This window comes from Sphaerodactylus townsendi, linkage group LG06 (assembly GCF_021028975.2).
Source record: "Sphaerodactylus townsendi isolate TG3544 linkage group LG06, MPM_Stown_v2.3, whole genome shotgun sequence".
Taxonomy (NCBI): Eukaryota; Metazoa; Chordata; class Lepidosauria; order Squamata; family Sphaerodactylidae; genus Sphaerodactylus; species Sphaerodactylus townsendi.
The window spans coordinates 109,876,002-109,895,140 of NC_059430.1; the positions used below are offsets into that span (position 1 = coordinate 109,876,002).

General features: G+C 47.2%; 1 protein-coding gene across 4 annotated transcripts in view; it reads right to left on the bottom strand.

Moving 5' to 3' along the window:
* Positions 1-19,139, bottom strand: part of SESN2 (sestrin 2) — a 38,867-nt gene that overhangs the window by 5,134 nt on the left and 14,594 nt on the right. For 2 of the 4 annotated variants that reach the window (XM_048500540.1, XM_048500543.1), the window contains exons 2-8: positions 13,512-13,577; positions 8,244-8,441; positions 6,637-6,819; positions 4,882-5,094; positions 4,031-4,181; positions 3,478-3,596; positions 2,201-2,391 (exon numbers count right to left, since the gene is read on the bottom strand). In XM_048500540.1, the coding sequence (XP_048356497.1) occupies positions 2,201-2,391; positions 3,478-3,596; positions 4,031-4,181; positions 4,882-5,094; positions 6,637-6,819; positions 8,244-8,441; positions 13,512-13,577 (1,121 nt within the window). The remainder of the gene's footprint in view (positions 1-2,200; positions 2,392-3,477; positions 3,597-4,030; positions 4,182-4,881; positions 5,095-6,636; positions 6,820-8,243; positions 8,442-13,511; positions 13,578-19,139) is intronic. The other 2 variants (XM_048500544.1, XM_048500541.1) reach the window with 2 other exon arrangements.

Sequence of the window (19,139 nt, forward strand, 5' to 3'; positions counted from 1 at the left end):
AGAAAGGACAAGACGATGAGAACTTACGATGCTATATTAAAAACAAAAGAAAACAAAGAGTCTGATCTTTGGTTTACATACTCGGGCTACAGCTGTCCTAGGACTTTCCTTACTGATGCCAGGTTGCACGTATGAACAGGTTTCCTTACATCATGCCTTACTGATGCCAGGTTGCACGTATGAACCTGTGAAGCTGCCTTATTCTGAACCAGACCACTGAAGAAGAGGAGTTTGGATTTATACACGCCACCTTTCTCTCCTGTAAGGAGACTCAAGGCAGTTTACAAACTCCGTTCCCTTCCTCATCCCCCAAAAGCCACCAGGTGCGGCTGAGAGAGTTCTGAGAGAACTGTGACCAGCCCAAGGTCACCTAGGAGGAATTCAGGTGCGGGGAAACAAATCTGGTTCTCCAGATAAGAGTCTGCCGCTCATGAGAAGGAGTGGAGAATCAAACCTGGCTCTCCAGATTAGAGTCTACCTGCTCTTAATCACTACACCACATTGGTCCATCGAAGTCAGTATTGTCTACTCGGACTGGCAGCAGATCTCCCGCGTGTTAGGGTGAAGATCTTTCACATCACCTACTACTTGTTTATTTTGGAGTTGCCAGGGATTGAACCTGAAAACTTCTGTAGGCAAAGCAGAGGCTCTTTCACTGAGCCACAGCCCCTCTCCCCTTACATAGCGGGGAGGCTCTCCATTGGTGCCCTCAACCACTGAACACACATGCAGGGTCCCAAGGTAGAGGCCTTTCACATCACCTGATCCTTCCTAGCTGGAGATGCCGAAGATTGAACGTGGGACCTTCGGCATGCCAAACAGAGGCTCCATCATGGACATCCCAAAGGGTGTCAACATAATTCTAACCTAAAAGTACAACTGGAATGCACGTAGAACAAGCCATCAAAGCTGGAGCTGAGTAGATCGATGTCTGGGCAGAACCCACAGAAACCCAAGAGCATTAAGGTAACCCAGGGAAGTCCTAGTTGGGTTGATGGCCTGCCCAAATTCTGGGGTACACTAACCCCAAGTGATGGATAGGAGGCAGTCGATGCACACTGGCGAGGGGAAGGAGGCACGTTGCCTAGCCAAGCTCCAGGAGACACGTGGCCAAGTCAAACCCCAGACAGCAAACAAGAAGCCACACATGGTGTGAAGTTGCGCCAGCCCCTGGGGGGTGGGGGCTCTTTTTCCAGGCTGCTTACTTCTCCCAGTCTGCCCACGTACTAGGATGTGATTTGAAAGGGGAGAACTAGAACTGGGATCTTCCGTGTACTCTTACAACCAAACTAGGACCCCTCCTGGGAGATACAACCGCATCTGTCCTGCCAAGAGAGCACTGTCCATCTCCTTCACATGGAAGGCCCAGCAGAGGCGGAGATGGAGCAAGTCCACCCACATCCTTCACGCATGTCTAACATCCGACTTTGTAAGAATTAGGTGACTCAGTCCTTTAGTCACACCCGCTTGGGTAAGCTCTGCGCAAGGCCAGCCACGTGGCCTGGGCTCGTCTATCCAAACAGATACCAAGGACCAGTCAGGCGACTGGCTCAAAGGGTCTTCAGTGTTTTCTCATTCCAAGAACTGGAAAGGTAACTAATTCTTTTTTCCCCCGCAAGCAAAACACAGATAAAGAAACCAGACGTAGACCTGCAAGAGACTCCTGTTCTCAGCCCCAATCTTGCTACCCAGATATATGCTCAGGGTTTTGTACTCAGAACATAATTCCCAGGCATGCCAGGAATCAGATCTGAATCCAGACTGTGGGGAAAGAATGCTCAGTGCATCCTCTCCTCCAAACATGCATGCACCATTTTCCCAACCTGAAACACCCAGCAGGAGTTAGTATTTGCCCTAATGAGGAACTTTACTGATGGGCTAAACGTAAGTGCTCCCAGTGTGGGAAGAACGCCATTCCCCATGGCAGCTTGAGACTGGGAAAATGGTATGGGAAATGTAGGTGGAAGATTCTCTCTCCCCATGGTCCAAACCTGGGCCCAAATGTACCCTGAAATAAGGTCCTTGGCTGGAACTTTCCCAGCACATGTGGTGAACGGGACCACGGTAGACACAAGGAAAATATGGCCTGTTAGGCTGTCAGAACAATAATTCTTCAAATGCAGAAGGTCTACAAGTGAGTTTGTGATGAGGAGACACAACAGGCTAAATGGGGGGGGGGGGAGGACCGAGTGGGACCTACCGAATGCCAAAGACACAGTGAACGTAATTCCAGATGGCCCTCCGGAGCATAGAAGTGTCCACACCGCTGTGCATAGCTATTGTGTTATAGGTCAGGTTGTAGACCACCTGGAATTTCTCATCTAGCAGCTGCCCCACATCAGGATACAAGCGATTGATGAGAGAGTAGCCATGGTCTTCCCAGGTGTAGTCCTGGAGAGAGAGAAAGAAGTTGGCACAGACGTTTCAAAGAGATACACAGCCCCAAGCCTACAATACTGTGCTTAATTTCATTTATACTCCTTTTCTTGTCCAATGGGGATCCAAAGCAGCTGGCAACACCATTCTGCGTGCCCCCACTTTATTCTAAACACCCCGTAAGGAAGGTTGGGCTGAGTGTATGTCTCAGTGATCTGGTATTTGAATCTGATTCAAGGCCAATACACTAACTACCACGGCAGTTCTCTGTAGGACCCCCACGGTTTTGAAAAGATTCTCCCCAAAGACTGCACTTTGCCAGGGTAATCCACTAAACCAGGGGCCCCCAACCTTTTCTAGCCTGTGGTTGCGTTTGGGATTCTGAGACAGCACGGTGGGTGCAGCAACAAAATGGCTGCCATGGGAGGTGAAGTCAGACACAAAATGATTGCCAACAACTTAACTTCAGTAAGACAGTGCTGGTCCTTGTACTTCGCTGGCAGCTGTGGCCAAAGCAACGTTTTAAAAAATCTGCACAGAGAGCTCAAATCTCCAATAGTCAATCAAGCCTTGCTGGGCAAAAGACCTCTTGACCCCCAACCACTTCCTAAAAACATCAGGCAGGAAACAGAAAAGATGTCTGTGGGAACCACCATATTGGGGACACCTTACTCTAAATAGTACTGTAGGGTGTTCCACTGTTGACAGTAATTTTATATTCTGCCCATCCTTAAGGAACTGAACCCTCCCCCTCTCAGCCTGCCCCCCACTTCAGAGGAGAGCTACCAAGATAATTTGGTGGGGTTTTCTAGTTAATGGAATTGGAGCCACCAAACTGGTAATGTCCTATAGTTGCAAAATGTAGCTCTGCAGCTGTCAAGTCCAGCCTAGCCACCCATCTGTAGTACACAGGCAATCTAAAGACCAAACAATGACCTGCAAATTGCAGCACGCAAATGTAGAGCATGCTGTGAGGATTGGCACTGAATGAAAGAACTTAGCATCTTTAGGGAAAGGTTGGTTGCTGGGTTTTTTGAAATGAGGATGAATGCCAGGGCCCTCCTGAAAAGAACGGGTCTCAAACACAGACAGACGAAGTACCTGGGCTCGGAAAGTTGGTGGCGTTTGCTCTCCTCTCCTGGTGAAATCCTTGTATCCAAACTCTGGATCCTCCACAAAGCACAGGACGTTGGGAGGCAGGGAGTGTTCGGCAATATCTACTGGGGGAGGGATACCAAGAAGGTAACAAGAGGACACGGAGAAGGTCACCTAGTGTTCCCCTCTTGGACGAACCCTGAAAGGGTTCTTTGGTCCAAGAGAAGAAATACCCCCAGCACGTTAATATGATCATATCCTGTAGCCTGGAATTCCTAATTAGCAACATTTTGTGCTGTCAAACAAATTTAAAGAGACAAACATGTACTCAACCTCTTTGCAGACAGAAAAGTAACCCATTTGGGAACCTTCAGGCATGTTCACAGCATCCAGCTACGACCATGCAAAGTAGGGACGTTCTCTTCTTAGTCTGCTAATTCCACTGGCAAAAGCTACCTGCAGAGTGTTTCCCCCATCCCTTCTGAGCTGGCAAGAAACCCTGCAGAAGACCCTCTGCCATCTTTGCCCTAAACTCCATCCAATAACTCTGCTGTCTTACCTGAGGTAGTAACAAGCAAGCTCTCGGTTTTCTCCATCTCGAAGCGTGTTTCCATCTCCTCCTGGGTGACGGCCTCCTCTTCCAACTGGCACTCCTGAAGCAACTTCATCCTCTCCATCAACACCTCCACCTCTTCCATAGCATCTGTGCCCTGGGAAAGGGACACCAACATACAGGGCTGACTCACACAAAGCCAGATCCTTGGTCTACCAAGAGCAGGACTGTCTACTCTGGGCTAGCAGTGGCTCATTGGAAGAAGTCTTTCCACCTGATCCTTTTAATTGGAGATGCTGGGGATTGAACCTGGGACCTTCTGGATGAAAGCAGACATTCTTATCCACTGAGCCACATCCCACCTATGCTTTCACCCTCAACACAAAGGCCAGGCAAAATCCTGCCATGCTGTGCTTATCCATTTTGTTCCATTGCCTTGGTATTAAAACATTCTGCTTGGCAGCAAAACGGGGATTCAACAACTCTCCCTCCTCACTATTTTAAAGCCAACACTGGCTAAAAAGAAGAAGAAAAAATACATGTTTAGAAAGACAACTCAGACATGTTTGAGAATTTATCAAGGAGACCTGGTAGAAGTTCGCTTTTTTTGTGCCAAAGCAAACCTTGGCTATCCGTTACACCCAAAGAGGACAGAAGGGCCGAGGCCTTCCCAAGATGAGATCCCCTACCACCACACCGTCTTTGCTCAACTTCAAAAGGTCTAAAGTAGGTTGGATTTCATAGATGCTGGCCCTCTGGTAGAAGAGGCCTGCCAGTAGATTGACAGAATCCAACCCATCATGTTCCGCTGGCAAAAAAATTGGAAGGACATGCCCCAAATTCTCAAGTTCACTCACACTGGAAGCGCTCACTCCATCCTCCGAAGCTGGGCTGCTATCACAGCTGCGTGGCGAAGGGGGCTGGAATGCGTGGCCTCCGTCCTGGTCGATTTCCAGGTTGATGCCACACCCAAACACGAAAGAAGCCAAGGAGTGATAATGCGTCAGGAGCACCAGCGCTTGGATAAGTTCTGCGAGGGACCAGCTGTTATCGCCCGTCTTCAGGAGTGCCTGAAAAAAAAGACCACACGCTTGACGCTGCCTTACACTGCATCAGCCCTTCGGTGGATCTGAATCCCTGTTGTCCAGTCAGAAGGGCAGCACCTGTATGGCATCACCTCTTAGCTGATCCTTCTAACTGGGAATGCTGGGGGTCAAACCTGGAACCTTCTGAATGTCAAAGCAGATGTTCCACCACTGAGCCACACCATCCCCGCCCATGCAAAAGTGTCCCATCAGTTAGCGCAGAGTGCCAGAAGAGAATCCAACAATCTATGCTATTCTACCACTGAACACAGCCCAACCCTATGCCCTAAAGTCGGTATGGAGTTCAATAATTGGTCCTTCCTGTGATACCCAAAATATTAGGAAACAGTAAGTCTTTTAGTTCTACTACCCAAGATTCCTTAATTTCCAGAGCTGCTGGGAGCCTTAGTCACACAATGGAAGTGCTCTCCTGCCAAGCTACACCTGCAATCTCCAAACTGGCCTCAGCCCAAGAGCCACGACCAAGTCAAAGGCTCCTGTACAACCTTGCTGGTTAGGATGACATTTCACGCTTTGGATGCCCTCTTGGTTGCTTGCTTCACATAGTTAGCCTGCGTTACTGTACGCTGCAATGATGTGTTTCACTGGAGACAGGCTCAGCAAATTTAGAGACGACTGGACCTGGACAGCCCAGGCTAGCCTGACCTCATCAGATCTCACAAGCTAAACAGGGTGGACACTGGCAAGTATTTGGATGGGAGGCCTCCAAGGAATAGTAGGGTCCTGATGCGGAGGGAGGCAACAGCAAACCACCTCTGAACGTCTCTTGCCTTGAAAACACCCCCAGAGGTTGCCATAAGTCAGTTGTGACTTGATGGTGAAGGAAAAAAAATTAAAGACTTGGTACTTCTTGTCCCTGCAAACTGTTTCGCCTACACCGTCTCTGTCCTTACATGAACCCTGTAAGCAAGAACAGTATCCTCAGCAGCATGACTTACAACATGCCTTCCTGGCATTCGTGCGCTTGCACATGCACAGAAATCTCACTGCATGTGTTCCTGACCCTCTCCCACAGCTGGACACCACGGCCAGCTCATCACAGGCAACGTAACAGGCTTTGCATTACCACGAACTGGGAATCAGAGCTGTAACTTGAAACGAACTGAACACTGCAACAGCCCGGTCAAGGGAAGGCACAGGCCCTGGCTCCTTGATAACCTTCCCTGGGCAAGTTCAGTGGCTGTGTTTGCTCGCAGTTAGGATCCAACGGATCGCTTTGCTAGCTGTTGGCCAAGCCTTTTCCTCTCCCAGTCAGCCCAGTGAATGCATTTTAGCATTGTCCCATGTGAGCGAGTCCGTTTACTTGCCTGGCAGGGCTACCCTAAACAGATTGATTTTAAACACCTCATTGACTTCCACAAACTTGAAGGGTGCAGCTCTGCTCAGCTTAGGACTGCAGTGAAAACCAGTCTCCCAGCTCTTATCAACCCAGCGGCAGCCCAAGTGGGATTAACCACAAGGCCCCAGACTTTCTGAGGTCCCTTTTCTGCCATTTCGAGCGCTCACCTTGATGTGATCCTTGGTGATCAGCCAGGGTCGGTGGGCCAGGATCTTGTTGATCTCGTTGAGGTTCCGCAGTTTCTGCGGGGCATACTGCAAACCTCGCAGCCACAGTGGGTCCCCGCCGACTTGGAGGAACTCTGCCATGTGAAAGCCAACCAGGTAGGAGCACTGATGCCGAGCAGCAGCCTACGGGGAAGGCAACCGGCCAGAGGCTAATTAATTTATGGAACTCCTTGCTACAGCATGTAGCAGCAACCAGCTGAAATGGCTTTGGAGGCAGATGCACAGAGGAGGGTAGATCTACCAATGGCCATCAGCCTCAATGGCTAAATGGAAACTACGAGTTTAGAGGCAGCATACCTCAACCCTAATTGCTTTGACCTCGGTGTTATTATTTAAAAAGGGACTGCAGAGTTACACCACTGTGGAGGGAACATAGCATCTGTTTGTTGCATATATTACCTCCTTGTTGCTGCACTGCTTCCACTGACATAATATGAATAAAGAAAAATGATGTTCTTCATAATAAGTTATGATTATTCAGATTTCTGTAACCCTAGTCCCAGTACATCATTCATCAGATGGCTCTCTATATTGATTTAAAGCAGTGGTTCTCAACCTGGGGGTCGGGACCCCTTTGGGGATTGAACGGCCCTTTCACAGGGGTCGCCTAAGACTCTCTGCATCAGTGTTCTCCATCTGTAAAATGGATAAATGTTAGGGTTGGGGGTCACCACAACATGAGGAACTGTATTAAAGGGTCGCAGCATTAGGAAGGTTGAGAACCACAGATTTAAAGGATCTACTCGCCACTTTTCTAACTTGCAAAACTCAATAAAACAATCATTATTTTTTAAAAAAACTCATAAAAAACCACAATTCAAAATCTCAATTAGGGCTGCCACCCAATAAAAACGGAACAAGTCAAATGCAGTCCTGAATAAAAGTATCTTTCACTGTCTCTTGAAGGCACATCTCCCTGGGGAAGTTGTTCCATGATCATGGGGCTGCCACCAAAAAGGCTCCTTCTTGGGCGCCCACTGGATGAGCTTCTTTTTGGAGGGACAATCAGGAGGGCCTCAACAGTGTATTGACTTTCACTGAGACTCACACTGTGTAATCGACTTTGAAAGAGTTTATATACTTTGTCTCAGAAAAAGACAATAATAGAGCTGTATATTCCTCAATGTGCTGGACCTTCTTTGTTTCAGAATGCTCTGCCTGGCTCCTAGTACCTATCTGGCCCTGCTCCCCCGCCCAATCAGTTTGAAAGTAAAAATACACTGCTCGTGCGTCAAAGCACCATGTTCAATAATGCACAAAATAATGGTTTTGACAATGGCAATATGTAAAAATGAATGATAATTTTCACATTAGTTCGGGACTATATACTAACGCGGAAGCATACAGTTTTCTCAACAGTCCATACTGACATCTGAGACAGAGTGTAGTTTACTATAAAAACAGTAACAGTAAAAACAGTAAACAAAGAAATTCCAAGTATTTGGCAGATGCAGAACTAGTACACTGTACAGGCAGAAGGTAACCAGACCAGACTTACATCTGGGGTTTTGAATTAGAGAGCTGGTTCCTACCTGCCCTCCACTCACCATGATAGCGATATAGTGGCGTTTGTGATAGGGCAGTGGGCCGTCCATCCGCAGGAGGAGATACTGAGTCTTCCAGAAGCTGGTGAGGTATTCTGGGTGCAGCCCCATCACCATGGTGATGTTATCCACCCTGCCTGTCGAAACAAAGGCCTCAATGAAGAGGCGCCGCTGGGCACTCTCTACTCCTTCCTGTAGGATCTAGGAGTGGAATAAAAAAAACACCTCAGCCTTGAAAGAGCACAGACAGGCTGCACATACATATCTTTTCAAAACAGAGACAAAAATTGATGAGACATCATCCAATCGGAGAGACCTGGTGATTCATTTCAATATTTGTGCCCCAATTTTCTCCTCAAGCACCTGACAACAGTTCTCTGTTTTTCGATTTTGTCCTCACAACAAGCCTGTGAGGTAGGTGAGGCTGAGAATGGATGAATGGCCCAAGCTTCCATGGCAGAGTAGGAATTTGAACCCGCATCTGCCACATCCCGACTGACATCTGACATCCCAACTACTAGACAATGCTCCCTCTACAGCAGTGATGGCGAACCTTTTCGAGACCGAGTGCCCAAACTGCAACCCAAAACCCACTTATTTATCTCAAAGTGCCAACCCGGCAATTCAACCTGAATACTGAGGTTTTAGTTTAGAAAAAATGGTTGGCTCCAAGGCGTGCGTTACTCGGGAGTAAGCTTGGTGGCAGTCGGTGGCTTTGCTTTGAAGCAACCGTGCAACTCTTCCAATGGGTGAATCATGACCCTAGGAGAGTTTACTCAGAAGCAAGCCCCAGTGCCAGCAACCGAGCTTACTCCCAGGTAAAGGATCCCACTTTAGTTCTTCGCATGAAAATCAGTGGGGTTTAACAGTGCTTAGCAGGGTTACCTACACTGCTTCCCTAAAACTAGGTCTTAGGTTTAATGCTAATAATCGAGCCCAACAGCCCAGGCCAGCCTAGATGCGTGGGCGGGGGGAGGGCGGCGACTCTGCACGTGCCCATAGAGAGGGCTCTGAGTGCCACCTCTGGCACCCGTGCCATAGGTTCGCCATCATTGCTCTACAGGGGTGTGTGAGAGATGGAGGGGGCACTGAAAAAGAGTCAACATAAACTCTCAAAAGTCTCCATTTCCAACGGCAATTTGTATACTCAGTCAATTGACGCAATCTTGTTATTTGTTCAATCAATACCCTGTCCGGAAAATACACCCCTCCACCAGCCCAAACTATCGCACGCCTCCCTGCCTAGCACCCTCAGCTGGGGAGTTTCAACACAATATACACAGCTCCGGGCTCCCAGATTGAGAATCCCTGCCTCATGACGTCGGTTGGAAGCAGAAGCTGCCTCCACAGTCAGCCGTCAAAAGCTGTCCAGGAACACGGTGATAAGTTTCCACCCGGTCGGCCAATGGCTCTACGGAGCACTCGGGGAATGAAGAAGAGGGGAGGGGGGCGGAGGAACTGGCACCAGGCCAGGGGAAGGAGGCAGCGGCTGCCAGCCAGGGGAGGAAACACCCCGGCAGAGCATGCGAAGGCAGGGCACTGTCCCTGTCCAAATGCCAGAGCCGTTAGAGTGGTTAGTCACACACCACTCCCCGAAGGTGCCTCCAAGGCACAAAAGAGAAATGGAATTTGACAGGTGTAGGAACGTGGTTAAGAGAGGTAAGTCCGCACGGGCTCTTGAGATATGTTGTTTGTGTGCCCAGGCAGGGAAGGTCACTCGATAAATATGGAGATGACGCCACTGCTGGACGATGCTACCACATGTGTCAGATGAAGCACAGCCAAAGATCTGATTACAGCAATAGCCACTCCGTGTAGAAGCTACAGAGCTGGCTCCCCCAGAGCTGGCTCCCCACCCCAGGGAAGGAGGAAGAATTAAGTAAACACCTTGCATGTTTCCCAATGCAGCAGCCCGAATGCCCTGATTTCATCACAGCTTGGAAGTTAAGCAGGGCTGGGCATGGTTAATATTTGCTGGGAGACCACCAAGGAAGACTGGGGGTGCTATGCAGGGGCAGGCAATGGCAAATCACCTCCACTCATCTCTTGGCTTAAACCCCCCCCCTCCCCGTCCTGGTATCACCATGAATGGTGGACAACAGACCATTATAGTTATGCAACCAAATTTGCTGTTTCTCACCTGCTCTCTCACAACACTTTCAGAAATCTGAAAGAAAAACAAAGTTCCTCCTTTGGTTTAGGTCAGGGGTCTGCAACCTGCAGCTCTCCAGATGTTCACAGACTACAAATCCCATCAGCCCCTGCCAGCATGCTGGCAGGGGCTGATGGGATTTGTAGTCCATGAACATCTAGAGAGCCGCAGGTTGCAGACCCCTGGTTTGGGTTATTTAATAAGAGAGCCATCATGGCACAGTGGTTAAGAGAGGCGGAACACCAATCTGGAAACCGGGTTTGATTCCCCGCTCCTCCATATGAAGATTGCTGGGTGACCTTGGGCCAGTCACAGTTCTCTCAGAACTCTCTAACCCCTTGTGGCAGCAGGCAATGGCAAACTGAAGACCTCTTCCCTTGAAAGCCCGACAGCACAGGTGTCAAACTCGCGGCCCTCCAGAGGTTCATGAACTACAATTCCCATCAGTCCTTGCCAGTATAGCCAGTGCTCATGATGGGAGGGACTGATGGGAATTGAAGTTCATGAAACTCTGGAGGGCTGCGAGTTTGACACCCCTGCTCTACAGCACTGCCAAAATCAGATGTAACTCGACGGCAATTTCCACCACCACCATGTATTTATACCTTGCCTTTTTCCTAAGCGGGGATCAGAAGCAGCTTCCAGCTTTCTCCCCTCCTCCATTTTATCCTCAAAACAACCCTGCAAGGTTGGTGTAGTTCGGTGGTAATAGATAATTATGGACTACAATTCCTGCCAGCATGGCCACTGGTCTCCACTGCCGCTGGCAGGGGCTGATGGGAATTGTAGTCCATAACATCTGGAGTGCCAAAGGTTCACCACCACTGGTGTAGGCCGAACGTTCATGACAGGCCCAAGGTGACCAGGCAGGCTTTCCTAGCACATTTTACAGAGGAAATATGGATTCATTTGGGTAGGTTGCTCTTTGTTGTCGTCTGCGATGCCAGTCCCAACAGTGGCAATCCTATTATATTCTACACCCCAAAGGAATGGCCAAGGAGGTGGGGATGAAAGGGTAGCGTTTCCCTCCTTTCTCAGTTAGACATCTAGCCTGTGAGTCCAGGAACTGGTGGAGCATAACAGAAAGCAAGCTATAAACCACCGTTTCCAGTTCAAATCACAGTCATGAGCTTGCTAGGACAAATATCTCCACTTTGGGGGAGGGATAAACTAGGGCAGTGATAGCGAACCTTTTCAAGACCGAGTGCCCAAACTGCAACCCAAAACCCACTTATTTATCGCGAAGTGCCAACACGGCAATTTAACTGAATACTGAGGTTTTAGTTTAGAAAAAATGGTTGGCTCCAAGGTGTGCATTACTCGGGAGAAAGCTTGGTGGTAGTCAGTGGCTTTGCTTTGAAGCAACCGTGCAACTCTTCCAATGGGTGATTCACAACCCTAGGAGGGTTTACTCAGAAACAAGCCCCATTGCCAGTGACCGAATTTACTCCCAAGTAAAGGATCGCACTTTAGTTCTTCACATGAAAATCAGTGGGGTTTAACAGAACAGGGTTACCTACACTGCTTCCCCAAAACTAGGTTTTAGGTTTAATGCTAATAATCGAGCCCAGCGGCCCAAGCCAGCCTAAATGAGTGGGGGGGGGGGCTCTGTTTGCACGTGCCCACAGAGAGGGCTCTGAGTGCCACCTCTGGCACCCGTGCCATAGGTTCGCCACCACTGAACTAGGGGGAGGGAAGTGGCATATCTACCAGAGAGACATGGGGGGGGGGGTCAACTGACCATGGGTGCCCATTAGATCATGTGGGGGTGCCTGGTGGGCCCATGGCAGGCTCCTGGCCCAGCTGCTTCTTCAGGAGAAGCCAGGCAGAGAGACTGCTGCGGGCCCACTGGACGCCCCTTGGTCCAGCTTCGTCAGGCTGCCCAGGACCACCGACACCTGATAAGTGGGGCATGGGAAGGGGGGGCACCCAGAGCAGGTGTTGCCCTGGGCACCATTTTCCCCTGGCACACCTCAGGGTGAGGGTGAAAAATGTCAACCCTTGCTCTCAACTGCACCTCACAGCAGTATAGTTTTCTGCCTTCCATAGAATATTTTAAACTTACACTGGCTATTTATTGCAACTATGGCTGTGCATGCCCACTGTGAGTCGCTTTGAGGAGTTACTAAGCAAAATGCATTTTGCGTTAAATAAACATACTGTTCTATCTTACAAGGCTAGAGTGCGATAGTGAGAAAACTCTCTGAACGTCAACAACTCCCTCAGTGCCAAGTATTATTAGATTTTTTTTACACTCTTGTTCCAAACAAGCATTTTAAAAGCATGGGATAGCAATTTCAAAATATGCTTTCAGCCCTAATAAAAGGTATTACGTGGATTTTGGCCTCAAATTTAGTTTGAACTAATAAGGCAACTTTTTTGGGCTAGTTGCTAAACATTACAGATTCTGCTCCTGGGAGAAGACAATGCCCAGTGGAAGATGCCTTATCCAAGCCAACCACCAAACATTCCCAGAAGTTACACCTTTGCAAATTTAACCCCCAACTTCAAAAGTGACCACAAGGTCTTCCACACCTGGACAGGGCAATTTATTTTATTATTTTTATTTACAAAGTTTATACTCCTGCCTTAGAAGGACCACCTAGGCAGCTAACAATTTATTTATTTTTATTTTATTTATTTATATATTGGATTTGAAACCGCCCATCCCCGAAGGGCTCTGGGCAGCGTACAGCATAAACCATAATAACAACATGGCATTATAAAACCATTCAAGCAAACCTCCCTCCCAAATGCACTTCATCGCACCATTTTTAAGAGTTTTTAAATCACAATTCAAATGCATATAAAAGAGCTAAAATACATACGAAACATAAAACATTGGCTAGGGCACAGTAATCATTGAGGGGTGCCAAATAAAACAAAGAAGTCCTCGCCCGCTCGTGAAAGACCACAACAAATGAGAACAGACCAATCTCCCTGGGGAAAGGATTCTGGAACTTTGGGGCCATGACCAAGAGGACCCTGTCCTGGATTGTCAGAAGGTGGAGGCACCCGAAGCAGGGCCTCCAAAAATAACCAGGTTCATAAGTCTGTTGCAATTGTTACCCCAAGTCTGATAGCAGAAGAGAAGATCATCACAAGCCAGAAGAACTCACCTCTTCTACGGGGATGAAGGAGCTCGGACCTCGTCCTAACTGCCGGGGGATTTTCAGGCCTCTGTCCTGGGAAAAAGGAAAGAGGCATTAAACAACTCCCATCTCACACCCACCCTCTGTTATCAGGGATCCAAAGAAAAAGTCTTCACAACACCCTACCCAGAGGACATCAGCCAAAGGCTTCACATTATGCCCCCCAACCCCCCCCCCGCTCCCGCCCCCGCAAAGCAACAGATTGAAAGCGAACAGCTTCACTGCTTCAATTCTCAAGCTTCTGCTGATGAGACATCTTTTTATGCACGGCCTCCCCCAAAGCTACCCATGGCCAGATCCCCGATCTAGAGTGGCAGCAGTCGCCATACCTGCCTAGAACTGGTTCACCCAGAAGCATGCTGGGATTTTCCATTCACTTGCCTGCCCTGCTGATCCTCAGTCAAGGAGGCAGCCCGGAGGGAAAGAGAGGGACAGTTTCCCCAGCCCTCTACAAGGAGTTACTGTGATCTGGATGCTTTGGCAAAATGGGGCTCTTCTGACCCAGGCAGCCTGATGAAACCAAGCAGAACAGTTACAGGCAGCGATGCTTACATCAGCATTGCCTCTTCCCCTGGGGCAGGAGGGGTTCCTTTAACCTAGTTTTTCTCTCTGGTTCCAAGGACCGGGCCTGCCAACACAAACAGCCCCAGGGTGAAAGACAGCTGAACCTGCCATAGCTAACAAATTCCTTGACTAAGCAAACATGAAAGGTGTGTGTGTGGGGAGGGGGGGGGGATTTTTTTAAAAAAATAAAACTCTAACCTAACTAAAGGGGACCCACTAAAGCTACTTTCTACCTAAAACACACACTGACGCTCTGATAACTGGGGATCTGGTAGAAACTGGATTCTGTGGAGGATGTCGAAAGAATTACAGAATGATTAACTGTGGGAATCTTCCCATCAGGGGCATGCATAAGCCTTGAATCAGAACACAAAACAAGTTGCATGAGACTTTTGGCTCTTTTAAAAAATGCTTCTAGTCCTCATGACTGTGAAGATGAACATGAGTCTTTTTTTAAGGGGGAGGGCACAATGAACCAGAATATTTTTTCATGCCTCAACTTAAATCAGACATTATTCAGCAGATTTGCTTGATTTCTGATAGCAAGCAAAACACCAGAAAGACGCTTTACCATAAATTCATCAGGGTAGCAGTTAGCAGGGTGGCAAATCATAACACATAAGAAAAAGACCCCCCCCCCTTTAAAATGCCAAAAAGGAACTGAATAAAGATATTTGATTTCTAAAAGTTAGGGATAATGGAAAACATATTACAAATTACAACATATTACAAACAAATTTAAAAAAATTATCTCCCATTTCCTCCCAGGAGTTATTCGTGGAGTTCTCGCTGCTTCCATTTTAACCTCACAATAACCCTGTGAGGTAGGCCAGGCTCACAGAGTGGCCAAAGCCACCTAGCCAAGTGGGAATTTGAATCCAGATCCTGCCTAGGACAGCTACACCACCTGAATTCCTGCATCAGGAACAGTTTCAAAGCTGCACAGCTCAACAGTATCATGCACATTCATTATGAGAATATAAAATGCATGAAAAAGTGTATGTCCCAGGGACAGAAAGCCATCTACGCCCATGTCACTTGTGAATACAGGACCAGTACAAATGGAAATGATCTGTGGCCCGAGAGACAGCAAAAGAGGATTTCCAATGTTAGAGGGCAGATTCAGCAATAGCTCCCCCACCCCCAACTCATTATTTGCAAATCTTGAAGAATGCAAAGTTTAAAAAAAGGAAAAAAAGAACGTCATCAGCAATTCGAGGAAACTAAGCTAAGACAGCAAATATTCTTTTAATTAAGAGCTAATAACTTCCCAGAATTCACACACAGAGAAGGGACAGTAACTCTTTAAACAGAATGCCCACGGTTCATTCAGTTCGTTTGGCTCCATACTTCTCCCCCCCACCCCATGCCCAGCTCAAAAACGCTCCAGGCATGCCCACAGCCCTAGAACAATCCTATAAAATGGACAAGCCCTTTCCCTCATCTTACAAATGGGGGCATTGAAGTGACTTACAGGTATTTGTAGAACGCCACCTCTAATGGGTTCCTGTCAGAGTAGAGACTTGAACCCAGAACCTCTCACCACTTTACCAGACATGCGAGCGCCAACTTTGGGACCGTTACCCCATTTCTCCACCCCCAATCACTTTATATTTTCAGGCGACAGTGCATTCAAACTACGAATCACTCTGGTTTAAACCTTGCCTCTGCCACAAATCTTAGGCAAGCCATAATTTACAACATGTGGGTATTAATACTGGCCTACCTTATTGGGCTGTTTTAAGTGTCACAGCAATACAAGGCACCCAAAGTGCTTTGAACACTCAAAAACAGCCAGTTCTATGTGTTGCACAGAGGAGTACAGTTTAACAGCAATAAACAGTCGCAATAACATTGCCAAGGCTGATTATTAGGATTCTTATAAATAGCCCACCAACAATGGAAGAAACGTACTTTGACCTTTTTATTCCTGAGATCTGGGAATAGAAAGAATTAGCCAATTTAATGGATTGTTGAAGGTTTTCATGGCCTGTCGTGGGTTTTCTGGGCTGTGGACTGATAGTTTTTGCTCCAAACGTTTCGCTCACATCTGTAACATCTTCAGAGGTATGTCGCAGTACCCTCCCCTTAAAAAATGTACATCTGGTCTTGCAGAGGCACACACTAAGGACTTTGCCACAGGCTGACCTTCGCTACTCCTCCCTCTCTCCCCCCACCCTCCCCACCACACAAACACACACCTTCCTGGATCAAACAAGGCTAACTCAGCAGGAAAATAAAGCTCTTCCAAACCGCTGACTCTGCAAACGCCTCTCCAACCTCAGCGCACAACAAGAGCTTTGATAAAGAGACGGCAATAACAGGAGGGCAGCAGGAAAAGGGGCAGGATCCAAAGGTCAGGCCTTGCGCAGGGCGAAGAAGAGAGCCAGCTGCTGTTGCCAAGCACCTAGTTAAAGGGCAGAGCTAGTTAAACTGTATTCCTCAATCACCAGAGGCTCAAACGAGCCAATCACAGCTCGGGATCGCGAACCACATCCTTCCACCAAGGCTTTGGGAAAACTCTTTTAAGGAAAGGCAGTGAGTTAATGCGCGGCACTCATAGTGGTTTCTGATTAATTTAGCATTTATTATTTATTTGATTTCTCTCCCCCCCCCTTTTAGTTCACAGAGAAAAGAGAACTTTCCACCTTGTTTTTTTTGGTTTTTAATAGCAACCAACAGTAAAAACCAAAAGCAAGCAAGCAGTAATACAAAGAATAGAGCAAAGACCTCGGCAAATGCAAAATCACAGTGCTGTCCATTCAGGGCCTGTTTGACAATAGTTGAGTCCGGTAGCACCTTAAAAGACCCACAGATTTTTCCAGGGTATGAATTTACTGAGCTGTTTGTAAGTGACTAAGTGAGCTTTGATTTATAAAATGTTTGTAGGTCTTTAAGGTGGTACTGGACATAGATTTTATTTGGCTACTATAAACTAACACAAGTGTAAGAGTTTTTAGTAGCCTACTGGGTGACTTTGGCCTAGTCACGGTTCTCTCAGAACTCTTTCAGCACCACCAACCTCACAAGGTGTCTGTTGTGGGGAGAGGAAGGGAAGGACTTTGTAAGCCACTTTGAGACTCCTTACAGGTGAGAAAAGTGGGGTATAAATCCAAACTCTTCTTTCAAGTTCTTTTAATCCTGGTAGAACTATATGAATGCTCATTATTATTACAAAGGGAGGTAGAGTATAATTCAGACCCTGCTCTTCTTAAAGCGCAAAGTGTAGGACCAGGGACCCCGGCTCAAATTCCTATTCGCTATGAAACTCACAGGGTGACCCTGGGATAGTCTTTGTCTCTACTTAATCTACAGGGCTCTTGTGAAAATCAAATGAATGAGAAGAAATCCGTGAACACCTCTTGAGCATCTTGGAAGGAGGGCAGGATAAAAATGTTTTAAATGTACCTGTGTTACAGAAGCTTTCTAAGGTTTGACTTTTTTTGTTATATTGTCACTGTTTCCTTAGTACTCTTCTATGTAAATAAACACATTTATTAATTTTTTGAAAAATGTAATCAACTGGATACCAAATAACAGCCAATACCTGGTTTTGATAGACTAACGATTTTGTACAATCGCTTTGAGGGTTCCCCGCCCCCCTGAAAGAATGGGGTAAACAATCTTTAAGATAAACGTTTTGGCCAGTAAGTTTACCAGTGGCCTTGACAGTAACGCAAAGCTCAAGCAAGATGTCAATAAGGACCAACCAAGGCGAAGACTGTAGGAAGCCAAAAGCCATTTGAACAAGAGTCAAGGATACACTAGTCTAGGATGACTCAACATAAGCCAGACAGAAAAATACACAGGGCTATATCAAAGGTCTCCAATCCAAAGTGCCACATATTCAAGACTGCTTCCTCCTGCCATGCACAATTCCAGCTAAACTAATCACTGAGGACAGATCAATACTCGCAATTGACGGCGTGATTACGTACAACTCTCTCCTTGCCAGCAAGCACACACATGACAACCTCCCCCTTACTCTACCTCCAAAATAAATTAGGAGTCCAGGGGCATTTTAAGGGATAAAAGAAATTTATTCCAGAGTAAGCTTTCACGACTCAGTGCCCCTTTAATGGAATAACTATGTTAAATAAGCTTGAGATGATGCCTTATGTTAAACAGTTCTAAAACCTGGAACATGAAAGAAGCTTTACCCTACTGAGATTTGGTGTTTTTCCCCTCTGCCATTCTTGAGGGCAGATATAGAAGATCTCTTAAAGCAGTGGTGGCGAACCTATGGCACGGGTGCCAGAGGAGGCACTCAAAGCCCTCTCTGTGGGCACGCGCAAACAGAGTGCCCCCCCCCCCCACATCTAGGCTGGCTTGGGCCACTGGGCTTGATTATTAGCGCAATTATTAGCATTAGCTAATTGATTATTAACATTATTAGCATTAAACCTAAGACCTAGTTTTGAGGAAGCAGTGTAGGTAACCCTGTTAAGCGCTGTTAAACCCCACTGATTTTCATGCGAAGAACTAAAGCGTGATCCTTTACCTGGGAGTTAGCCCAGTTGATGGCAATGGGGCTTGCTTCTGAGTAAACCCTCCTAGGGTCGTGATTCACCCATTGGAAGAGTTGCATGGTTACCTCAAAGCAAAGCCACAGACTACCACCAAGCTTACTCCCGAGTAACGCGCGCCTCGGAGCCAACCATTTTTTCTAAACTAAAACCTCAGTATTCAGGTTAAATTGCTGTGTTGGCACTTTGAGATAAATAAGTGAGATTTGGGTTGCAGTTTGGGCACTCGGTCTTGAAAAGGTTCGCTGTCACTGTCTTAAAGCATGTGTTTGCCCATTTGGTGAAGGAGCATTGCAGCATACCCTGTGTGCATGTAACATGCACAATAAAATAAGGGAAGCTTTTATCAGTCCTATAATTAATCCTCTTCCGGGGAGAAACAGGAAGACTCTTCTATCATCCTGCAGATAAGACCTGCAAACTTATGCTTAGGGTTCCAGTGTATATTATTCGGAAAACCTGCAGAGATCATACATAAAGTTTTAATTAGAATTTTTTACAAGAA